Here is a 24,367-nt window from a genome sequence, read left to right on the forward strand (position 1 = left end):
GCGTTTCGTCGCCCTGCGGCGACGAAACGCCATGTATTGAGTTTTACCTTCAGTCCTTCAATGATGCTTCGATGGATCGATGCATGCATGCATGCCTGAATGGTACTTGGTTCAACACTGTGTAGCATAGGATGAAGGCCCTCTATGTTTGTTGTTCAACCATTGCCTTATATGGCAAGACCTTCACGATTGTTGCGTCAGCCTGAATTGTACGTGACATATGCAACCGCATGTAGCCGCTACGGAAATGTGAATTTTCTGATGGAAAAAGCTGAAGACACATTATACTTTCATAGGTAGATTTCTAATATATTTCATAATGTAATCTAGTCTTAGGCTATTATTTTTATTCAATGATATTAAGGGATTGTAAGCTTATCTATTTCATTTGGCGCTATTTCAATTGGTTATTTGCGTTTGGTGACCACTATAGAAGGCGACAGACTCCATTCACATCCACCATTTTGGAACGAACGCTGTGAGGTAGGACTGTCCGGAAATACCATTGCATTGTGGTTTCGGACTTCAATATCCTGGAAAATGGCCATATTATATCTATTCCACAAGATTGCACAAGAAAAAAAGTGATTTTATCAAGAAAGCGACCGAAAATCGACATAAATAATACTATGTAGTGAGGTTAAAGCATTATGTACACTCACATGTAATACACGTAACAACTTAGCTCAAACGGTAAAGTCACAGGTCTTCGGATCCGAAAGTCCCTGGTTCGAGCCCAGGAGTGGATTTTTTTCTTTTTAAATATTGAAGATAATATATAATTATTCTATTTATTTATTGATATTATATCTTTATATATCATTTTTTTTATTATTTTAGTATTCATTTCATATATGCAAGGCCTTTGTCTTATGAACATAGATTCCAAACCCGGCATTCGAATTTTTCTGTTCATGGTAATGGAAAATACCGTGCAGCGGCTCCCATGCGCGGTAAGATGATTCTCGCAAAACACTCGCCACTAAACTACTATTCATGATGTAAACAGAGGCTCTTGATGTTGTTTGCATGAAACTCCATCAAAAACAGCGATCCTTTCTTACAGTAGCAAATGCTCCATTGTTCAGTATCGACTTCATTCAGAAGTTTTCAGACAACACGGACGTGGAAAGTCACACCGCTCGACACAAAAGTATGGAAATTTTCATGAATATTAGCAAAATTATCCAGGAAAGCAAGGAAGAAATGTTGTAAATGCGGAAACCAGTATAATAGAGATGAGGTAGCTGTTAATTGGTTTGGATATTTGTTTGACATTTGGTAGTCAATTTAGATAGAATCTTGTCACAGTGCTGATGGTGCTTTTTCAAGTGTACATAAGTACCTGAGTACTAGTATATTAATAGATTTTATAATGAACTTATTGTACATTTTAAAATAAAGTTGTAAGCCAAGACCAGCTATTAAACAGTACTCCTTTCCAAAATAACAATTTTTCTTATAGACGCAACAGCCCTTGAGTGACTTTTTCTAACAGATTTTACTTCAAGAAAAAGACAGTTCACACTCATAAACGTAGACGAAACGCCAGCTTTTTTTAAAAGCACTTGTTTAACTTGTAAACTTCTAGGCAGTTCCGTCACCACATCAAATCTTATGCGTTCGGTCAGGCTCCCTTTCCACTAGACGGTAATAAATTGGATTTGTGCGAACCTTTATTTAATATTTGGAATATGATTCATATTTGGAATGTGGTTTTAAATTGTGACTTAAAAGACATGTACAGCAAAGCACACCAAATATAAAATGATCCGCCCTTCATCGATCTACGAAATTCGTCAAGTGATCTGTCGAAACTTTCGCTGATCGCAGCTTATAATAGAAAAAAATATTATACTGTACATAAAGTATGATATCTATCCTTACATAAGATGCAAGTATCTAAGATCCTAGCCCCAGGTGTAAAATCTACGCCATAGTTCCATGATTTCGGTAAGACAAGACATTGCAGCTGAAGCGAACTGAAATCTATATCTCACATACGTGCTCGGATTGATTCCCCACTCGTGCGAAGAAAGGTAGGGAAAATTGTCTTGAATGCCAAAAAAGATGAAAGGTAACATTGAATTGTGCGTCTCTCCAAAGGCTTCCGCCAGACATCCTGAGAGAAATTGGTTCACGGAGAGCCTCATTACCCTTTCTTGTATGGTGAATAGATTTCCCTCCGCTTTTCATGCTCGGAAGGCAATAAACAGAACGTTCCACGGCTGAAAGGTAAGCACAGAAGTCTATTATGGACGGAAATAACTGTAGGGTCTTGAGCCCTGGGACTGGAGAGATAGCGGCTGGTGGTCAGTCGGATGTGAAATGGCCCTGACCTTAGGGGCGAGACTAGCACGGATGGTCAGTGATATGGAATGAAGCGATGAACTATGGAATCAGTGGTCAATCTAACTATGGGCGCTTTGCCATGTGTTCTGTTCGGCCATCGCTGACACAAGGAATACCAAGTTGTGTACTTGTGAGCTGCCCGCTAAAACAAAATAACTGCTTGCAAAAGTCTATTTGTTATACAGAAGCACCTCATTCTCCTACGTAGAACCTCGCCCGTATCTAATACAGGGACGTCATACTAATTATGATTTGAATCCTTGGATCCTCCGACGACCATTTTGGCGGGTAATTGGATTAAGCCAGTAGCATCTTCGCTGTGGGTTAACAGACGTAATGCCAACATGGCGAACAGATGACGTCAAATGAAAAACCCTGTATACAATGTGCCTTGGAGGGCTCTTCTAACCCAGACCGATGTTTCCACTTTTGTAGGCCTGGCATCTAACCAGCAGCTGGCCATTCAAAAAATCTCAAAATTTGTTTCTTTAATTCAGGTCTGATTGACTGACAGCTGGTTAGAGGCCACTCCCACAAGAGTGAAAACCTCTGCCTGGTTTAGCAAAGCCTCCCCAAGGTATGCCACAGGCGAGGATCTGTTTAAGCGAATGATGCATCTATGATACACATGGGAAATGCTGACGAAATCATAGCTTGTGATGAAATCCTTAATTACAGTCCTCAACAACCATATTCAAATAACCTCAGATACACATCGTATGACCAGAGGAAACTGTAGAAATCAAGATGCACTGGTATGTCAGAAATTCCTCCAATCAGACAGCCTGTGGGACTTGAGACATGTCGCCAGTAGGCGCACTGTCCGGGAGAGTGTGTGTGTAAACGTCACAGGATGTCTCTCGGGAAAGACAAACATCCCTCCGTTTTAATCAAGTCTGGCTTTTCTTAATCCTGGATGTCAAGAAGCGTGTTTCCACCGTTCCATCGTGTCGCTGTAGACGTAGGAAAAGTTACACATCACAGGTGACAGGTCTCCAGACTGGAGCCAACAGACCTTTATCTAACGCCTACATACCCGTACAGGACCCTCGGGTGATGTCAAAGCAACCATTTCCTTGAAGTGAGAAGGATCCGTCTTGTGCCGGAGACATCGATTGATGTAGCCCACACCAGCGCACACCTACGCGACGGATTGAAGTTGGCGGAAGTCGTCCCGACTGGTGGTGGTGGTGGCGGGTTGGTTCATTTATCACATCAAAACGAAACGAAACGAGTATTTCATTGCCATACTGTTCTATGTAAATTTTTATATCACACACCATGCATTTGCGTACTAGAATTAAAACATTTCTCCAACCATTTCTAAATCTTACATGTCATTAGATATGGTTTTAACTATGGTATTCTTAGGTTCTATGCATGCGTACCAGGTAGAGACGGCCATATCTCACGCCTTCTGCTTCGCTTTGACAGGAATAATGCCTTTATCTAGCTGCGATTGGGATTGATGGGAAAACTAGTGGAGCTTAACAAAAGGTCGGACTGACCACCTCATTAATCCAGAAAGAGGCAGCCACTGAGGGGATAAATGAAAGACAAACCCGCACGCGAGAAATCACAATTACACCTCCTTTCGACTACAGGTTGCGACTGAGCTATGACCGCTGAGCGACCAAACATTTGACCGATCGCTCAATGGATTCCAAAGATACTTTAACATTGTGCTTTATACTCAAATAATGCATTCAAGGGTCACACACATCTAATTGTGTGGTGTGAAGTCGTCTAGTGAAACGGAAGGGGGCTCGCAGGGAAACCACAGAGAGCTCTCCAAAAATGTGTCTGACGAGACATAAAAAAAAAACTACAAGAAGAGTTGACAGTGGTTGACAAATAAGTACAATGACTACCAAGTTCCAAAATACCTTCATCATGTTAGAGTATATATAAACATTGCGTGCATCGATCAAACCTTACGGGTGACTGCGACTGAGTATTGACTGTTCGATTTATACTCTGGATATATATGTTCGATTTTTTTGGTTGAGATGTTCATTGGACCCTGGAGGATTACTATTCATTCAAAATTCAAGCAGTAACCGTCGCTCATCACGTCATGCAGGATCCGCCATGGCAGAAAACAACAACGTTGAGATTGAGTTTAGAAACACAGCTACTAGACGTACCAACCGTACGGTTTCCCACCTCCACCCGCTATTTGCTGCGTTTGTGTTTCTGGCGCTACAGCTTACATAGCTCAAGGAAGAAAACTTCAAGTAAACCTTCTTAATCTCCATATATCGATAGCACAGCTCCGGGTGATATTGCTGTACCAGAAACAGGCGAGGCGCAGTTTAATGTTATCTCGCCAAACGCGGAATGATAAATGTTGCGCTTACGTTAATTACGCCATATGTTCAATTTGTCATCATCTCGTTTTGAGCACAGGACGCCACGATATGTGATAACTTTAATATGTACGTCGACGTTTCTTTTTATCCCTCTTAGGCGATATCACGTCAACTTTGGATGGCTCTAAATTTGTCAACAATGTAAGATAATTAACAAGCAGCTTCCACGGGACAGAAAATATGAATACGGATTATTATCTCACTGGAAGCTGAAATACAACACGTTGGAAATATCCATTTCATTTCGTCCAATGTATGATTCAAAGTGACTTATTGAGGTCTCTGGTCAACGGTGTATAGATTGATCTCACTGGACTGGGATTCTTCCGCAGACAGATTTAGTCACACAAATACATACATATTAGAAGCGAGTTACGTGTGCTTTCTATCAACGTGACGTCACAGAAGCAGTGGATTGTTCATTCGAAAATTTGGATAAGTGCAACTTTCGTGTTGGAAATTACAGTTTAATGTTTCCACAATACAAACTCGTTTCTTTCTCTCAATCCATCTTTTCTTACAGCTTTACTTCCTAGGCTTCTGCCAGTAGACAGTTAATGATGAAGGACTTTAAGTGACCGTAGATTTCTTTGCTACTTCTTAGGAGAAGCAGTAAGGTAGTAAACGAAGTCAGTCAATAAAACATTGTTACATTTGCATTAGGATGGCAATGAAATATATTTGGTCATGCCTAAAAATGCTAATCCAATAATGTCAGTGTATTTCTTAACGTATGTCACTTCAAAAAAAGTTTCTTTCTTCTTTGTCAGGAAGCATATTAGCCAGACGTGTTGGGTCGATGCTTTTATACACGGTAACAAAAGTAATTTCGTTTTGAAAACGCCACGCGACTCCATGGAACCGCCCCTGGCATTACCATTGATTTCCTCTGTGACTGTTTGTGACAAGAGAATTAATGACGCAGAGAGGAGGCTCTATCAGTGGTGGCCATGCACCCTACAAAACGGCGGGAACTAATCTCTGTGACAAGTCATATAGCTACCAGGACGGATTTTTTTTTACAGGGCGCAGAGTTGGGGACCTCCAAATTGCCGGCATATCGTGTTCACCCACGACGACGCCACTAAAGCAATCTCCTTTGTCTGTAGTTCCGACTCATATTAGGTTATGAAAATAAACCTAATCAAACATAACGAGGACAATCAACGAGTTACGTGCCGCGCCGGTACACTATTCAACACATGTACAAAGAGAAGTCTGAAGCAAAGTCAGCAACATCGGACTCATTGGCATTCCGAACGCTCCTCAGAGGGCAAGTGGTCCCTGGGGTACTTTTGTCGGAGGGCGATCTTTTGCCGAACTAGGAACCGGTGTGACCTCATTGAAACCTCCTGGTAGTGTGTGTGCCCTTCACATAAGAGCGACGGATGGAGATCCGTGAAGCTGCGACTAGGTTTTCCGCACCAGGGCCGTTCCGGTTGCTTTCCCTCTGTGCTACACTTTGACTTCACGTTCCGGTTGAACCAGGTGCAACAGGCCAGGAGGCCGAATTACTCCAAGTAACATTATATCTGATGACAACCCATCAAGAAGTACGTGGCTCTGCACTAAAGGCACTCCCTTATCCATAAGCCCACACAGCATTATATGGAGGAAACGCTAAAACAGGCAATAACTGGGCACATTAAGCTGTGCTGCAATGCACAGGAAAACTGCGTGCAAGGACAGCATCCTATTTCGTTAATGAATGTATTGATTACGGTTTGTTGGATTGGCTGTTAGGAAGCAGACCCCCGTGCCTTGCTGCTGCAGCGCTTGCAATAACACTGCTACTTATCAATAAAACCTGTCTACGTCTTCCGCGGGGAACGGTTTGTGAATAGAGCACGGTTAGGCTTACGGAGGAGGAAAAAAAGTCTTCCTTCGTATCTATAATAGTATGAGAAAAAGATCATAGCACACGGCATGGCTTACCTTTGAATTGTTTCTGCGCCAGGGTTCCAAAGCCGTTTTAGTTTGAGGACTGATTGCCAGCGCTTCAAATGAACGGTACCCTACTACTGAGGTGAAATAGTCTCCAGGTAGATTTCAGCACCACTCAACTAGACAGCTGGTCAATGGTCACGTCACCAGGTCCAACGTCAGACGTTCGAGTCGATCTCTCTCAAGTTCGGAGACTCCTCTGACTGAGGCAGAGCTTGTGGAGTGGTGGAGGCGGTCTCACACAGAAGACTGCTACCGCCAAACAGGGCCGGGAGAGGCTGTTCTTATTGGCGGTGTATCACATTAACCTCCGCCGAATCGCTTACCAACGGAGACCAATCACCGCACGGCAAGGCGATAAATTGTAAATATGGGATAGCAAAGATAATGCCGTCGATAAAAGGAGAAGATCTTGAAAACTGATCACTAGGTGAATCTGAATCGGGAAAAGTCACGGGACCTGTAGAAGCCAGTACTACATCAGACTGAAACGGTAAGCTATTTAAGAACAAGGAGTCAGCCACTAAACCCAATTCAACAATATCTGTACATGTCTTGTGTTTGAATTTCGTCTGGTGTGGTAAATCATCTTACCCTTTTTCTTAGAAAATCTCGTGGGGTATGTCGATCTTCCTTATATGGTCCTTATGTATCCTTATATTCAGTATCAACTTCTTGAATATTCTATGAATCCTTCTCCCAAGGGTCACTGATCTCTTCCGTAGGCCCATAAGTTTCTAACCATCCCCTCCCCCGAGAATTCTAATCCACAAAAGTTTCATTGGTACCACTGTGGCTAGAAAATAGATTGGCAACATGGCCGGAGAAGGCCATAAGTCTTGACCCCCAGCCCCCAGGGTCAGTAAAAGGAGCCGTAAGTCCTGGTAACTGTCTAGACGAAGTGAAAACTAAATTTTTCTCGTCTCCCTGCCCTTAACGATAGTGAAGTAGTAAGTTGTGGTCTTGTCGACAATCTTAAGCAATAACAGATGAAGGTGACCCTGAGTTTAGTAACTCATGCCCTCCCCATCAACACACATCTTCGTAGGCCTCATGCGGAGTATAAATTCAATCCAGGAGCTTGGGGCAAAACAACCTGGCTGTAGGATCAAATAGGTCCAGAGGTACATGTCGTCATGTAATCTTACTGAAGTCCCCTTCCTGTCTTTGAAGAGAAAGGACGTGTACATCAGTGGCAGATTCGGGCTTCTCCAGTCGATCAAAGACTGTTGTGACGCCAACTAAACGTCACGAGGCTTGAAAGGATTCTGCAGTACCGGAACTCCACGTAACCTGGTATAGAGGCGGAATGGAAAATAGAATGGCAATTTAGAACAATTTTTGTCCAACAAATTGTAGTAATAGACTGTGTCATACTCAAGGCAATTCTGAACTGATAATACAACATCAAGTATGATTTCACTTCCATTTCATATTTTTTGGAACTAACTATGAGTGCATTGCTGACACTTCGTTGCGAGGGACTTCTGTAAAAATGATACAATCCATTTCTTTTGCATCGTGTCTCGGAAAGAAAAAAATATCTATCCTATAAGACAATTCAAACGTAAATGAGCTAGTATAGTAGGAACTAACACTTGGGTAAGTCAATAAAGTATATATCTCCAGGTAATAAGATTAATGTTACAAAAAAGTAACAAAGACAAAAAACAATCACTCAAGCAACTAGTAGATAAATTTGAATAGAGTCAGACCTTTCAGAGAGCATCCACTAAATTTGGTACTTTGGTCAGTGACTGAGCAAACTCTGTTGTTGTACAACAGGTGTTACCCCCCAATTACAAAGAATATTAACAATTTCTATCCAGCTGCTTGAGTTAGTGTATAATATTTGGGTACTGCATTTGCGTAAAAAAATTCCGGAAGACTGTTTGAAGATAATACATTGATTGTTCCAGCGGACGAAGCTTCCCCACAGCCCATGTTGGCATGCAGCGCGGTACGGACGGCTCATTTGTACACGGTGTCCTTTGACTATCCTGAAAGGTTAACAATACATCATCGCTGGGACCGCCTATCCATACCATCCCCCGCGCGGGGAGAAGCAATAACAGTTCGTCTCTTTATGTCCTTTTTATTTCAATTTTACAATTCTCTCCACCGCACGTCGCAACGAAAGCAGGTCCAGTTAATTATACTAAAACAATAAAGTTGATTCGCTCGGAGGATACTAGTAATCCCTGCTGCCGGCCTGACAGGTGTATTTGTGCCCTCTCGCATTTGAACGAGGCTCCCACAACATTGCTCTAAATTACTGTCATTTCGCGGAAAGGGGCACAAGCGGGGAAAAGCCATCAAGTTTGGACGGAAGTCCATGAATATTCGATAGTAAAGCCCATTGGCGTAATTGTGGAAATTCGTCACCAGCGCGCACAACGGGGGACTCAGTGGGCAGTAGACCACCCCACATGTACTAGCAAATGAAATGTGCTGCCCATCTTCTGTACATCTTTATGCAGAGAAAGCTTGATGATAAAAGGAGCAGGGTCAAATTCTAAGTATACAGTATATATAACAATTGTCTTTCCAAAAAAAACTCAATACAGTAGGATAGAGCTCTAGTGAGACTTTGTCCTTAGGTAGAGGCATAGCCGTTTTTGACACGGTTTACGTATTCAAAAGCCCATCCCTCTCCTTACACTGCCTTGTATCTCCCCAACCGAAGTCAGGTAACGTTACCCATTTTACACCACATGTACTGTGACATAGCGTCTACCCAAGAATGCCTGGAATCGAACTCTCGACCACGAGTATTGCCATTCGGCCATCCGACGCCACACACTCTGTCCACTGGACCACTGACTTATGGGACTAGACGCACTAGCTACAGGTGAGCTGATATTAGTACCATCGGTCCTTACATATGAGAATACATCGTAAACCACTGTAATGCACACCAATTATGGTCGTTCAGCACATTTAATACTGCAAAATCGTTCTACAAACTCACTTAGAAGTGAGATCGATTACTCAAAAATCGGTTTACGCAGTTAATGCTTTCTAGGAGATTGGAATAATCTGTTGGTGAGTGAATTTTCATGACATAGGCATGCATCACACACAGCGCACGCTGGTGAATATGCAACCATAAAGTTCAGCAAGACATCTCGCGTTTGATGCTTTGCATACTTTAATCTATAATATTTTGCATACAGAGTGAACGTAGATGTAAACACAACTGAGGAACGGTACTAAAGTATCACTAGTTGTTCTAGTTTTCATTAAAATCGAATACATTTTTCTTTGAGATAATCTGATGTGAAAAGACATGGATTGTCAATTTACTCCATAGAATTCTTTCAATTGTTTGTTAGAAGAGCCACAAATCGCTACGCCCTTCTCCCTGTAGTCTTGTTACTGTCGATGCCTAACCATGCCCACTGTACTTACTGATTCAAATCCTGTCTTGTGCAACAGTTTTAAAAGCATTCCCACTGAAATGTTTTTGGAAGTCAGCCAATTACGATCGCCTCGACCTTTTTAGCTTAGCTGCAATTAGTGGAAGCAAGATGACGTGTCAGCAAAATGTAAAACCCCACATACATGGATCTGGCATTAGGCCACATGTAGATGATTACATGGATAACATCAGCGCGCGCATTGATATCCCCTTATTTAGTCACTCACTCTTTTACTCAAGTCCATTTACCTCCAGGTCGTTGTGGGTACAAGATAGCCATCAAGATAGTTATATCCAGGCATGTCTCTTTCTTGCCACAGTCAACCTTTCCATTAAAATTAGGGGCGTCCAGTCAGCAATGTCGCCCTGCCATTGCCTTTCTAGTAAGTAATTAAAAATTAGATTTTGTTCCTTTGCAGAGATGGTAAGGAAGGCAAGAAAATGCCATAAGATATGTCTTTTATGTACTTGCAGATGTGACACTAGTGTGGTAGCCATGAACGACGTTGTCGTTGTTTAAGTATGGCTGTAGAAGTGACACTAGTGTGATAGGATTGAGACCAGGTGTAGCCTAGACACACTTGTATTACTTTGTGCAATTATTGAATACAGGATCGGAATAAAAGATTGACTATGCTGCCATGTTTGGTCCTTCCATTCCTGATACAACGGTTACAGTGTCAAAGTTGAAAATACAGGCACCATTTTTACCCATCTTGTTTTTTTTCGCACCATCGCATCAGGTATCTAGTCAGTAGAGTATGCCATTCGTAAGATTTACTTGCTGTGGACTTACATAAAAACCATTAGGCAAACGCGGCAGGCACGCAACACTGCGCATCTGTGCTAACACCGTGTGTACTGTACTCACATGTGCGAATTAAACAGTGCCTCCACGGCTCGAAAACGGAGAACAAACGACGGTATCAAGATTATTCAGACCGTAAACTAAGATCGGAATCGGTCGTTGGTTATAGCCAAACGGTACAGACGCAAACGGAAACTGACATTGCAAAATCGTGCGACTATTTTACGCTGTTTTCACTTCTTCACTCGGTGTCGCAAATACAGGTTTTAATGAAACTTAGCGCTTCTCTAAACACACGAATAACCTCCTGGAACCTTCCTAGACTACAGATGACTTGTATGTACATTCATTGCTATTGTATTGGGCATGGAGTACAAGAAAAACACAAATCAACGTTGACAGATTTTTTTAACACACGAATGCCACTGGCAACACCAACATATGGTCTTCGACAGAAAAATATGCCAGCGTAAAGACCTAGACAATATTGCATTGCGAACAGTGTTGAGTTATTTTTGTTCCATTTAGAATTTGGGTCACGCGGGTAGTATATTTACGACAGAATGTCCCGCCACGTCTCTAAACACAGCACTTTTCTGAGCTGGCGTATTCACATAAAGGCCAGAAATGCCACCCTGGCCTAGATAGATAAAAGTAATTTTTTCATAACCTTGGTCTTCTTCTGTTTACCGAAATGACACTGATTACAAAACTGTCATCCAGGAAAATTTACTGCACTATATCACAAGGTTTTGTACTTCTTATAATCCGTACTGTCGTTTGATGACTGCTAAAAACTGTGAGACCGAGGTGAAAAATAAAACTAGAAATACATGTAAATTTTTTAGTGTTGCAGTGGTACACAACTAGCGACTTTCTTGAATTTTCAGGATCTTTGTCTATTTCATCTCCTTGACAATAAGTGCTCTAAATGCATTCAAGATCACCCCAAGATAAGCGCAAACACACAAAATAAGCTTTCTGCTCTACGTGACGAGAAAGGGTAAGTTATCCCTGGAAGTCTACAGGGAGACCCGACAGCTTTCTACTGTGCCCCTGCTTGCCCTGGCATCCCTATATTGTTCTTTGGAGAGAAACAACATTAAGTCTACTAAAACGTCCTGTTAGGGAAAAAGTAACGTTATTGGCGTCCAGGTTGGTTTCTGAAGTAGATTGCACATGTTGATGTCACAACCGGGGTATGTATTTATTCAAATCTTTGAAAGGTTTATGTTCAACGTTTTTAATCTCTCTGATTGATTGATTGTTTCTTTGTGTTTTGGCAGTGGTCAATGTCATCGTAGAGGGATAGAAAGTGATGTACGGACTCATTTATTACTAATAAAAGTCTTTTTTGTGTGATTCTCTAAACCGGAGAAACTATAGATATTTCACAGAGTATGGGGCATGCGAACGCTTAGGCCTGCATCACATTTCCAAACCGGGGCCCGGCCCGGAGCTTTCGGGAACGAAAAGTATGGTATAAAAGACACAAAACTACACAAGACGTAAGGAGATAAGTCCTGGGCATTAGTTGTGAATATTTTTACGTATACATTTCTATTTTTCGTTTCCACAAACAGCCCGACCGGGCCTCTGTTAGGAAATGTGACGTTAGCCTTATGCCATAAGAGGAGTTGACGAACATTCAGAGAACTATACATAAACATTGATCTGTCCTCAGACGACTGGAAAGATTTGCCCCCTCTGACCAGACGTGACCCCGCCGGCTCCGGGTGACTGGCTGCAGAACTAGTAGAAGGGATTAACCTTGAATGACTGTCCTTGTTCACAAAGAGCAGAATCTGTCCCATGATGGGGTCCTTATGAACGTGACCTTCGCTCCGTTACTGTCATTAATACCCGCTGAGGGACGTTCAATGTAAAATGGCCGGGGTAACCTGTGCAGAGGACGTTGTCTACTGTAGTGAGGTACCATTACATAGAATTAGAGATAAAAGATATCGATTTCTCTCATTACAGTTGCACGGGTCATTCTACATTGATTGCCAAGTGTTTTTTGGTTTAAACATGAAAACAAGCTAAAATAAACTAGTTGTGACCATAAACGAGCTTCCGTAACGCCTTTTTGTGGTCTAATCCTTCTAACACTATAGGCCAATACAGATATAAAGTGCATTGACAGTCATAGATCTATTGGCTGTCCTTGGTGCTGAACTGTACTTAGATATACACAATAACGTATGCAAAGAGAACAACCTGCCAGTCAAAAGCTCCACCTAGCGATATTTTAAGAATAACACTCACCCTGCTTGTAATCGTACATAGGGTGGGTTTGTTTTGTTTGTTTATTTTTATTCATGCAGGAGTGCAAAGATTTTAAAAGATCCCTGGGAGGAACACCGTGCATATGTTCAACATAACAGTAATCGATAACGATATCAAATAAGATAGATAGCAATTTAGCAAGAACAAGTGCGTATATTCAAGTTCGTATGAGTTGCTTGTGGACATTTTTTGGCTTAGGTAAAGTTTGCAGAAAACGTTATTATTTAGTTTGCCCTGCAATTGTGTAGCCTAGGTATCGATCAGAAAACAACCACTTTTCGGCATTCTTCTTCTAAGGTAAAATAACGCCAATACGCAACTCATACGGATTTTGGAATACAATATACGCACTCGTGTGACAAAATATCATGAAAATCCATCCACGGCTTCCCGAGGCATACCGTCTTCTAAACAAACACCACACAGACGGCAACGAAAACAGAGACATCTTGACGAAGGTAGTGATACGGCTCCCGTATCTTGTTTCCCACGCGGCTTACACTGCGTTATCAAACCGCTTGTGTCTACCAGACCTCCCGTCGAGTTGAGAAGGTTGTCGAAATCGGCTCAAATAGGGACACATTTTTAAGGGTAATGAGCTTAATGTTCAATTGGAGATTCCAAATGGTAACTCTTCTGGCATGTTATACTAACGATCGCTGTTACTAGTACATCCTGGGTATTTGTAATTCTACGACTGATACATATCATAACGTTAGCTGATTACATTACAAGTTAATATTTACATTAGCAGATCAAGTTACAAGTTTATGTAAATCAGCCTTTTGTCTCCCACCTCTTTCCGTCTGCCAGTGCCTTACCGTGCAACGAACGCTCGTATCAAACCCACCTTGTCAACGTCTATTTCTTTTCCGGCAACCCTAGAGTCTGACAGAGACTACCACACCAACATGATGACGCTCCCAGTACGTTTTCCGTTCACTACCCTGGACATGTCCACCCTACTGGTCTTTATTGTCACCTTCTTCTTAGCTGTAAGGTTTCTGATCAAGGTAAAGAGACCCGGGAACCGGCCTCCATCGGCACCTGGAGGGTGGCCCCTGCTGAACCACGCGCCACAGCTCTTTAAGCAAGGTTTACATCTCCAACTTGACATGTGGGCCAAGGAACTTGGTGACGTTTACTCATTCAAGGCTATGAGTGATGAATACTATGCTGTGAGTGGATACACGGCTATCAAGGAACTTGTGGAGAATGATGTGTTTTCTACACGGACGGATGGATCGATTTCGCCCGCTGTCGGTGGTGATCAGGGTAGGTGTTGCGTGATTCTTCCACATTGACATACGTCGTGTGAACAGCATGCCCGTAGTCATTGGGGAAGGTGGGAGAAGGGATTCAAAGAACAACAAGAAAACCTACCTCATTTGATCATCATCAACCTAAGTGCTTGTTTAGTACACCATGTTCTGTGACTCTAGTTATGTTACTTCTTTATGGCCTTAGTTCCTTCTAAGCTTCTCATATTTTGCACCCATGCTCATGATAAATAAAGTCTTCATTTCATTCTAGCCAACAATGTCAACAAAGAGACGTCCACTATTCAGAGTTGAATAAACATTATGTTTTCAATTTTTGTGTTTGTTTGACTAGACATCATACTGGCGCCTTACGGAGTCTTTAAGGAACGACGAAGGTTTGCAACCAGTGTGCTCCGGCGACTGGGCATGAAGATGGGCCGAGGGAGCATACAAGATCAAATTCAAGAGGAGGCGAGTTATATTTGTGCCAAGGTATGAGTTTTCTTTGTCATAGAAGAAAAAAATTCATAAAGTTTTGAAGAAAAAAATCTTATTGTGCTGTCATATTCATGATTCAGTCTAAGCTATTCATTTTCTATCCGGTGTCAGTTGTGTCAGCAAACAGTGAAGGTTAGTGAATAACTATCTCTGAGAGGCGCCCTATTACTCTCCAAGCAGAGATTGAATCGCGCAAATATAGCAGTCGCAAAAATTACATGGGCGCTCTTCAGAGCCCTATGACCGAGTGTCTATCAAGAGGACACGGCACGAATGCCAGATCAAGAGGACACGGGCTCCATTCCAGGCATTCCTAGCTAGACGTTTGGTCATTGGGAAAGGCTCTTACGTATTTCCTCACCCTGGTGTAAATATGGGTACCTGACTCCGGCTGCTGGAGAGGTTAAAGGCAATGAAAGAACAGGGCTGGCTCCGCCGTCCCATACCGTGCCCTAGACATTGCAGGTAACATCCCACTTCCCTACGGCCTCAAATAGACTATGGGACTACCTTTTACCCTTTACCTTCTTCTCCAAAAGATCTCCGGCTACAGCGAGCAGGCATTTGACATCTCAGCCGACGTGACAACAGCCACAGGAAACATCATTTGCACCCTGGTCTTCGGGAAGCGGTTTGACTACGGGGATACCGGATTCCAACATCTGCAGACGACAATGAAGGGCCTTGGTGCTGAGATGGTCAAATGGCACTTACCTTTCTTCACTTTCATTCCTATAGGTAAGTATGCAGTTGATCGTACGGTAATGCCAACTGTTTTGAAATGATACCGTTGAGAGGTAGTTGCCAGTTATCATATCATGCATTCTACATAGATAAAATCAGGGACTGGAATACACACATGCAAAAACTCGTAGAAGCTACAACTTCCACTGGAGAAGTCCGTTGGAACCGGGTTTAGAGAGTTTAGATAAATGGCATGTAAAAGGACGTTCGTTGCTATTGTTACCTCCATGAAAATGCAGCTATTGTTTGTGTGTGTCTGTGTGTCTATGTGAGTGTGTTTCCGGATTTTTGTAGTCAGCAACCTCTTGATGGATTACGGTGATATTTGGTATGTGGGTAGGAGTTGGAAAGACGAAGGTCAAGGTCGATTTCGGGCTAGCCTGGTATATGCAGCCGTATTATAACTCCCGAGTCTCTTCAGTCCTCTCGGAAGAAATTCATGAGCTGGATATTAGGCTCATTTTGTGCCCCCTGGTACTGGCCTTGGTACTGCAGCACAATTTCAATTTTTTTTGTTTGTCTTTTTTGGCCTGGACATGCTATGGTCTCGTTTAAAAATGTTTCTTCTGCAACACAGTTCAAGATCCAAATGCAGGAGTACTCTTCCATGCCAAGAACCTGCAACAGTTCATCCAAGAAGAAATAGATCGACACCGTCTGAATCTGGACCCGGAGCATCCACGAGACTTCATAGACTACTGTCTGCTCCAGCTGGCCCAGCAGGATGGGAGCGGTATATGGATGAACAAAGACAACGTGGTGTACATTCTTCAGGACCTCTTCATTGCTGGGACGGACACCACGGCTGCAACACTGACGTGGGCCCTGCTCTACATGATCCTCTACCCGGATGTACAGCAAAAGGTTGGAGCGCATGAATTTATCAGATGATTATTAGCTCATTAATAATTGAAGTATGGTTTCTGGTGTTTGTTTGTGTTTCCGGATATTTTTGGTCAGCATACCTTGAGAACCTCTGGATGAATTGTAATGATAGTTGGTATGTCTTATTTACATAATAAATAGGGTAGATTTTAGTACCTAAGTAGGTGAATAGTGGACACAAAAGTCAAGATCGAGTTTATGCCTTTTAGCAGCTAGCCCCGGTTCTACAGCAGTGTTGGGCTCCCATTCTTTCTTCCCAAAATGTACAGGAGCTTTGATAGTTAATCGGATGGCATTATAACTAACAAGCAAAACAAACGTCAACCATGTATTTTAATGGATGAGATGTCTGATATTGTCCTTGTGTTTATTGGCTTGTTGCTTTATTTGTTTGTTTGTTTGTTTGTTTGTTGGTATGTATGTATGTCGTGTCTATCAGGTCCAGGCTGAACTTGACAGTGTACTTGGCGCCACCAAGCCGAGTCTGGCACACAGATACCAGCTGCCCTTCACCATCGCCACCATCATGGAGGCGCAGCGGATCCGCCACATCGGACCTGTGCTCTTCGTTCGCCGGGCAGCCAAGCCAACCCGCTTCCGCGGTTACGACATCGCGGAGGGAGCAGCTGTAACGTTAATCTTCCTTATTTTGAACTTTAATCTTTATTCTTATCGCCATGTTAGTAGAACGGCGGAGTGATACAAGTTGCTTGAGAGTGATATAAGTTACCTGGGTCACAATCAGTGTACCTGATGAGAAAAGTAGTGTGGATGCCCATGTCGTCATATACCTACCTACCTACCTACCTACTTACCTAGTCCTTTGACCTCCAGGTCGTTTGACCTCCAGGTCGTTGGGGAGACAAGGTAGACATAAAGATAGACAGCTGTCTCTAGGCCCGTCTATCCCTTGCCAGGGTCAGCCTTTCCTGCATGTTAAGGGATGACTATATATACAACATTCAGTAAAATGGTCCTTTACCTTCAGGCACTTTACTACATCATGGGTAACCAGCGGCAACTCAAACAACATATCCATGCCACCAAGTCTAAATACCAATAAACTACATGTCAACACTGAATATAGCATATGGCTAATCAATGTTGAACTAGTTAACTGACACGTCGCTAGAGGTCGTTGTTGCCAAGTCCACAGCTATTTGTTTTCTTCATCTCGGTCCCTTTTCATTTCCTATATATCGCCAATGGTAGTATCAGTTATCAGACATTGTTTACCAAAACTGGCAACTATTTTCTTTTTCAAAACCACGTTAGATGGTTCCGAACCTGAGGTCCGTCCACATGGACCCTGCAGTCTGGCCCAACCCGGATTTGTTCGACCCCAGCCGGTTCCTGGATGCGGACGGCAAGGTGGTGAACAACCCACCGTCGTTCTTACCATTCTCTACAGGTACTTTCCATACGTATTTTGGAAGTCAACCATTTAAAAGATATTTTATTAACTTCTTATCAATATCTTAAATCTCCTACGCAGAGCTTTGCCCGCGGCCTATGCCGTATATATACCCTGTGGAGGCTCTGCTAAAATGAGCCGAGGTTCCCACTTTTGTGGCCGTGGAAATGTTTTTAAGGTAAGTCCCCTAAGGCATATTGAGTGAGGGTTTGCGTGGAGAATGATGAAGTGTTACCATGATGATATATTCAAACATACCAACCAGTAACACAACAGAGCATCAGCTGTAAACTGATGGTAGAATATATCATGTTGTATATATCTTGTGGAATTTGAAACATGTTGTTTCGAGTTGGATATCAATATTTGCAGCTTATAATTTATCTTGTAGAATTTTCACATCATTATAACAAGTCCGTTTTTTGTCCATTTCAGGCCGTAGGAACTGTCTAGGCGAGAAGCTGGCGAAGATGGAACTGTTCCTCCTGTTTTCTACCATCCTGCAGCACTTTACACTGAAGCTGCCAGAGGGCGCCCCTACACCTTCCACCGAAGGGACCTTCAAATCACTGAGCATGGGGCCTGCACCTTTCCAAGTTTGTGCCGTGCCCCGCTGACATGTAACGGTTATGACGTCGTGATTCCCGTGATATCAGTGATTCAGAGAGGATAGAGAAGACGAAGATTGTGTTTTATTATCATATAAAATGAAAGGAAGAAGGAACAAAGCAAAAGTCCCCGATCGTGTCATATATTTAAACTTCTTTTTGAAAATGGTTAACTTCCAAGTTTTCATTTCCACGGTATGGTAACATTTTAGCCCAAAATGGAACATGTCATAGAGAACAAAACCCTCATGTGACTGATGTGAAATGGTTTACAGTCAATCATCGGGAAACTACGTGCTGAGTTTTACAGTTGCAGTTGCTATTGTCTGACGTTTAACCTGTTCCGTCGATATCATTGATATAATTTGTGATATCTATAGTCATTACGTAAGATGTGATTAATTGATAGTGCCTTATCATCGTATCAGCTGACGTTTGTATATAAAGGCCTTTATGTTAAAACATAAGATATTATATCATAACCACATGTTTATATTCAATATCATAAATAGTGTAGATCTATCATATAATATCATCATATCATGTTATACATATATTTTTAAGATATTATATTACTTATATGGATTTTTCGTATGGCATTTTCTGCTACATGACAACCATTCTATGTCGTATGTGCTATGAAAATGTGCTTTTTCATGTAGTAATTGGTTCAGTTTCTAACATTTAGACATTTTAAAAGTTTTTTGTTGATCAGTGTTCGTATGAAATTCTGTTAGAGTCATAACTGTAGCGGTAGTCTTTGTTTATAAAAAAAATCTTCAAAATAACGAAGTTTCGCAACTGCCATCTTACTCATGTATCTTTAAGTTGATAGAACGGTTGAAGCTTTTTTATATTGTTAACGATTCCGTCGCAGTGTAGTAGTCGACCAAAGAACATGTTATGATTTATGACTTTTCTACGTTGTTCTTGGCTGAACGCTCGAGTCTGGGATCCACTGAGGTCTGCGGAAATATAGGGCAGTGATAAACCTTGTCAGGAAGGATTATACCAAACGTCATATGTAGTCCTGTAGGAACAGGTGAATTTCACGCCACCTCTGTGACACGAGACACAACAATGGTGTCTGATGTAGACTACAGCCTGGCATCCCTGTCAGCCCGGCGGAGACACAGACAGACCACATGGTTGCGTGTTGCCGCACACCTTGAACATTGTGTCCGGACAGACTGGCCCCGCATCTACCCCTCTCCTTGGGGACGGGGAGCCCCCATCGCCGGCCACTGCCCGGGGCGGACAGCGTGCACGCGCCGCCGGGACATAATGAAGATGCACAAAGAAGATACCGTCATTTATTACCGTCCCTGCACCATGCTGTAGCAAAAAAACTGTTTGCCTTTCTGTGGGGCGTGGATGCGGGTATAGAACAATAGGACCAACAGGATTCCGCAAGCTCTACAAATGACACCGTGTTGAGCGCACGTGTTCCCTAATCTCCGCACGACACAAAAGGCGATCGCGAACGGACTGTAAAACTTTGATCCGAAAATCCGAACATCCTTTCCTAAGCACAAGTAGTGCGTCAGTTTCACAGATCCTCTGAGACCAGGGATAACGTTTTATATGAAACCCACATGTACAGTTTACGCCATCCACTTCTTTACGTTGTTGGTTGTGGTCTATCGCCACAAACGAAAAGTCTCGGCAAAACTTTGTTTATCTTTTAAATCCTATCTTCACGACACGACATGTACAGTAGTATAAGCTTCTCAACTGTCCGATAGAAGTGTTAGATGGTGTTGCTTTTTGGAGGGGTGAACGGGGATAGCGAATCTTTGTATGAACATTGCCCAATGTCATAAGCTATGTTATGTTAAACTAAGTGAACATAAAGGTAGTTCCGTAAAACCTGTTGTGTATAAATAAAAGATAACAATGTCTGCTGAGTACAGATTATTCGAGACCATCATTGTCCACTGGCGAATGCAGCACTCCGTAGTACATTATACGACTGACTTTCTATCATATATATAGAAATTTGGACTGTGCGATACGATTTCCATTTCAGAGTGAAACATACAATTGTTTAAATACACCAAACATCTTGCATCCGTGATATTCCACTCCGAATCCCTTGAAAGTAATAAAAGATGAAACAAAATTTGAATAACGAGATCTATAGCACTTACCAAATCCCCCCCAAAAGTTTCTTTCTTTCGCTTAGTTTAATCTATTGTTTATTTGGGACACTATGGCCCATACACATATACAAAGTAAACTAGTGTTAGGAATCCTTAGGATTCTACTTCAGAGAATGTTGATTTATGTCTATCAAAAGTAAATATTGATAGACTGGGTTGGTTATTTACACAATGAAGTCCCCCATTCAAAAACTGTAATCAAGCCAAGTCAATGATCCTTGATTGTGACATTGAATTATCGTCAATTACCTTATTTCTTTCTCCGCCATTATGGGGTTGTTCGTTTTTGATATCTCATTTTTGCAACAAAGAGCAAATAAATGTATCATGAAAAGTGCCACCTTGGGCAGTATACTTGTTATGAAAGTCACATATATATGTAACAGTTAGAGAAATATTCTCCACAGCGAAGTGAAAAATATAGGGTTTTTTTCATGTACAGGATGAGTTCCCTAGTTTTTTATTTATTCAAATAGCACAGAAAAATCCATAGTTTTATGCAACTAAATTAAATATTGGTCTTGATATATCCTTACATATGTTTACAGCTGTCCAAAGAAGTTGAACCTGTACATACCAGTATACGTTAGTCTGACATGGTAAATAAAAAGAATATATCAAATGTCACTGTAATTGTGTCGTAATTGTGTATTATTACCAAGACCTGTAGTTAACTTACAGAGCATGAACTTGAAATTAAGGACTGCCAGTCATTTCTTGAATATACACGAATGTCACTGCAATCCGGACACGTATGAAACGTGTTAAAAAATATGATATTTAGGGATATCAAACCGACGGACGATGGTTTCAAATGGCGATTTTTCGTAAATACTACAGTTTAAAACCACCGCCCGTCGACTTGATATCCCTAAATACCCCGCTTAAATACTGCGGATAAAGGTTACTCCGCGGATAAAAGTGAACTGACGTTACTAGCGGTATCGGCTTTGTGTATCCAGATGACATGCGGGTATAATGAACACCGTGCAAACCTGGGGCCGTACCTCCTGTAGTGTCAGAACGTGTACTTACAGAGCGTGCGGTGGTTTGGCACATGTCCACTCACAAACGACCTGACGTCACCAAAGGAAAGTAGAAACTCAAAGATGACCACTTCGTGTTCTTTTTTCAGAGATACGCTCGCGAAAAGACATATTTGTGAACGTGTTCTTAGAAAGAGTGACGCGCTTGTCAGATTGATCATGACGTCACTGGAAAAAGTAGAAACCCAAAGAAGGCCGCTTCGTTTCCTTAGAGATGTGCTGGGGAAAAAGTCTCATCGATATCTTTAACGTTCTTTTATATATATATATAACATTATGTGTTTATAGAATTTATCGGGTAATGACCCATAAGTGGACATCCTTCCTTGCCAGGCAACTATAAACTGGTATGGTAATGTTAAGTTGACAATGAAAGTGACAATCTGCGAAACAGTTACGATAGCGGAATGGAAGGTATCCGAATCTTTTCAATATCTTTTCTCTGATGTTTTTTGCCTGAAAGTTTCGAATTTATACAAGCACAAGTTCATGTGTCTGCAGCTGAGATTTTTGATATCTCAAAACTACATGTTGCGCGTGCAAGACAGGAATTACGTCTGTATTATTATGATATCATTTATATCAGCGCTGTACAAACTCGGATATCTTTACATGTTTGGTATATTTGCGGTATTTTTGAAGGGGTTTTCTTATAAAATGCTTTATAAAATATTTACCACTGCGCTGTGATTTGTGATGTTACATGCGCCTTTTCCATCAGACCGCCACTAAAGCTGAGCTACCAAAGATTTGACAAATCGCTATCAACGAATTTCATACATAAAGAACGAATTTTCTTACATTTCTTATGTTTTTTTGTGTGTTTTAAGTCCTACTTTTCCATTGTGCATCATATTCCAATTATAAAATCAATTGTCATACAAATCCAGTAGGTCTCTGAGCGATCACCGTCTGGTAGAAAGGAAGCCAGAACTTTTTGAGTAAAAGGTCCGTATGGAAGTCTAGCCTCTACCAAACTCCACAGGTTGCTGAAATAATAATAGAAATTGGACAGACATAGACAGTTAACATGTCAGACGAGTTAGCTGGGTCGCAAATCATGCTCATTGGCCTGCTAACACCTTAGGTATCTACATTTGTCCAATTTCTACTATTTCAAAGTGACCTGTAGAGCCAAGAACTCCATACGGACCTCATACGGACTTGAATGTATACTCACGTGTGAACCCCCCTTTACCCAAAAACTCTTCATTCTGGCGGCGTTGTACGTTAGTGGGGCTAGTGTTTAGCCGGGATCGTTGTGGTAAATTTGCTTAATGAAGCTCATTAGTATGAGATTAATGGCTAATCTGTTCCTGTAAGTGTTGGTAGTGGAGGTGGTCTCCCGTGGACTGGGGAAGTGTCTACTTAGCACCAGTTAAAAAGCTTGGCCGGATCACTTTTTATTCAAGGACTATTTTTCACCACAGAAGTTTATCCACTCAGAGACCCCCCTAGAGTAAATCAAGCAGAACATGTGTTGCGGTAATTTAGTCCCTTTCTTGTAGTACCCGACCTAAAGAAGGTCTTTTATTTTTTACAGCTTTAACGCCTCGAAACAGTCACATTTGTTTCGGTTTGTTTCGGTTGACATTTCTGATGATAGCAAGAATTAGATGGTATTCTGTATTTGCAATGAGTGGGATATATGGGGAAGGGGCGTCATGTCGCAGAAAAAAATAAAAATCAGTTTCAAATCGAAAGAATATTGATAATTTTGATAACATTGGCTTAGTTTGATGGAGCAGATAGACCGGATTGTCTTTTGACTAAATCCTGTTCTTTCTTTACTGAACGCCGCCCATTGTCTCCTAACTACAACAATCGCATTAAGGACTCCATAACATCGGTACTGACGGGGAAAATTAGCACCCATCGGGGACACATTTTTTGTCTCAGCGATGCGGGCTGGATGAAAAGAACTGCATCTCATTCTATCGGCTGCGTTTCGTTTTTTGTCTAAATCATGACATTTTGGCAATTACGTCACGTATTGTGGTGTTGGCTGTCGTGTGCGCGGCAGACGTTCGCGGTCCGTCTGCACGTGAAAGGGCGGTACACATCAAACCCCTCCCCCGGACACTGGCAGCAGGCTTATTAGTGGCAATTAAGACGAAATTTCTGGCATTATTAATTCTCGGGGTGGTAGTAGAGGAGTGTACCTCCGGAATCAATCCAGGGATACCCCCCCCCCCCTTACTAACCACACCCTCCGCACACCTGCGGTTCCTACCCACCCCTCTAAGGAGATTCCTTGTTTGGGCTGTACTTAGCGCCATTGGCGCGGATAAACCCCCGCAAAAAGCTAGCTTTTGTCCTAGTCAGAAAGCGCACCGAGGAGAAGAAGCGGGGAGAAAACGCCTCGAGATTTGCACCGGTCTTAAAGAGAATTGTCCGCGGTGTGGCCGAGCGGAAGTCGGCAGTGATCCGCTCTCACACACAGAACTGACCGGGGAGGATTCACGGAGGCACGGTCTAACACGGCTGGACATCACCCAACAACCAACTACACACCTTCTACTTACAGGTAAGCTGGGATAGATCTGCTCTTGACCTTTAGAG

The 24,367-nt window shown here is 42.1% G+C and overlaps 2 protein-coding genes across 2 annotated transcripts in view; both read left to right on the plus strand.

Moving 5' to 3' along the window:
• The first annotated feature begins 13,515 nt into the window (after positions 1–13,515).
• LOC118410489 (cytochrome P450 2J5-like) lies at positions 13,516–20,574 on the plus strand. The gene is made up of 7 exons (XM_035812227.1): positions 13,516–14,461; positions 14,801–14,940; positions 15,486–15,684; positions 16,268–16,554; positions 17,015–17,203; positions 17,851–17,986; positions 18,425–20,574. Exons 1-7 carry the CDS (start codon positions 14,098–14,100, stop codon positions 18,604–18,606), a joined length of 1,497 nt encoding a protein of 498 aa, XP_035668120.1. The 5' UTR covers positions 13,516–14,097; the 3' UTR covers positions 18,607–20,574.
• A 3,455-nt stretch (positions 20,575–24,029) lies between these two features.
• Positions 24,030–24,367, plus strand: part of LOC118409761 — a 36,066-nt gene continuing 35,728 nt past the window's right edge. Inside the window, exon 1 of the mRNA XM_035811050.1 lies at positions 24,030–24,332. The gene's annotated coding sequence lies outside the window, so the exon portion shown is untranslated. The remainder of the gene's footprint in view (positions 24,333–24,367) is intronic.

The sequence above is a fragment of the Branchiostoma floridae genome, chromosome 2 (genome assembly GCF_000003815.2).
Source record: "Branchiostoma floridae strain S238N-H82 chromosome 2, Bfl_VNyyK, whole genome shotgun sequence".
Classification (NCBI taxonomy): Eukaryota; Metazoa; Chordata; class Leptocardii; order Amphioxiformes; family Branchiostomatidae; genus Branchiostoma; species Branchiostoma floridae.

What these genes read in the sequence shown, in the direction of transcription:
- LOC118410489 (XM_035812227.1), top strand. Translation starts at nt 14,098, where the DNA reads ATGATGACGCTCCCAGTACGTTTTCCGTTCACTACCCTGGACATGTCC. An exon ending in CGAGTTATATTTGTGCCAAG is followed by an intron (nt 14,941 to 15,485) that starts GTATGAGTTTTC and finishes CTTCTCCAAAAG; the next exon opens with ATCTCCGGCTACAGCGAGCA. An exon ending in ACATCGCGGAGGGAGCAGCT is followed by an intron (nt 17,204 to 17,850) that starts GTAACGTTAATC and finishes AAACCACGTTAG; the next exon opens with ATGGTTCCGAACCTGAGGTC.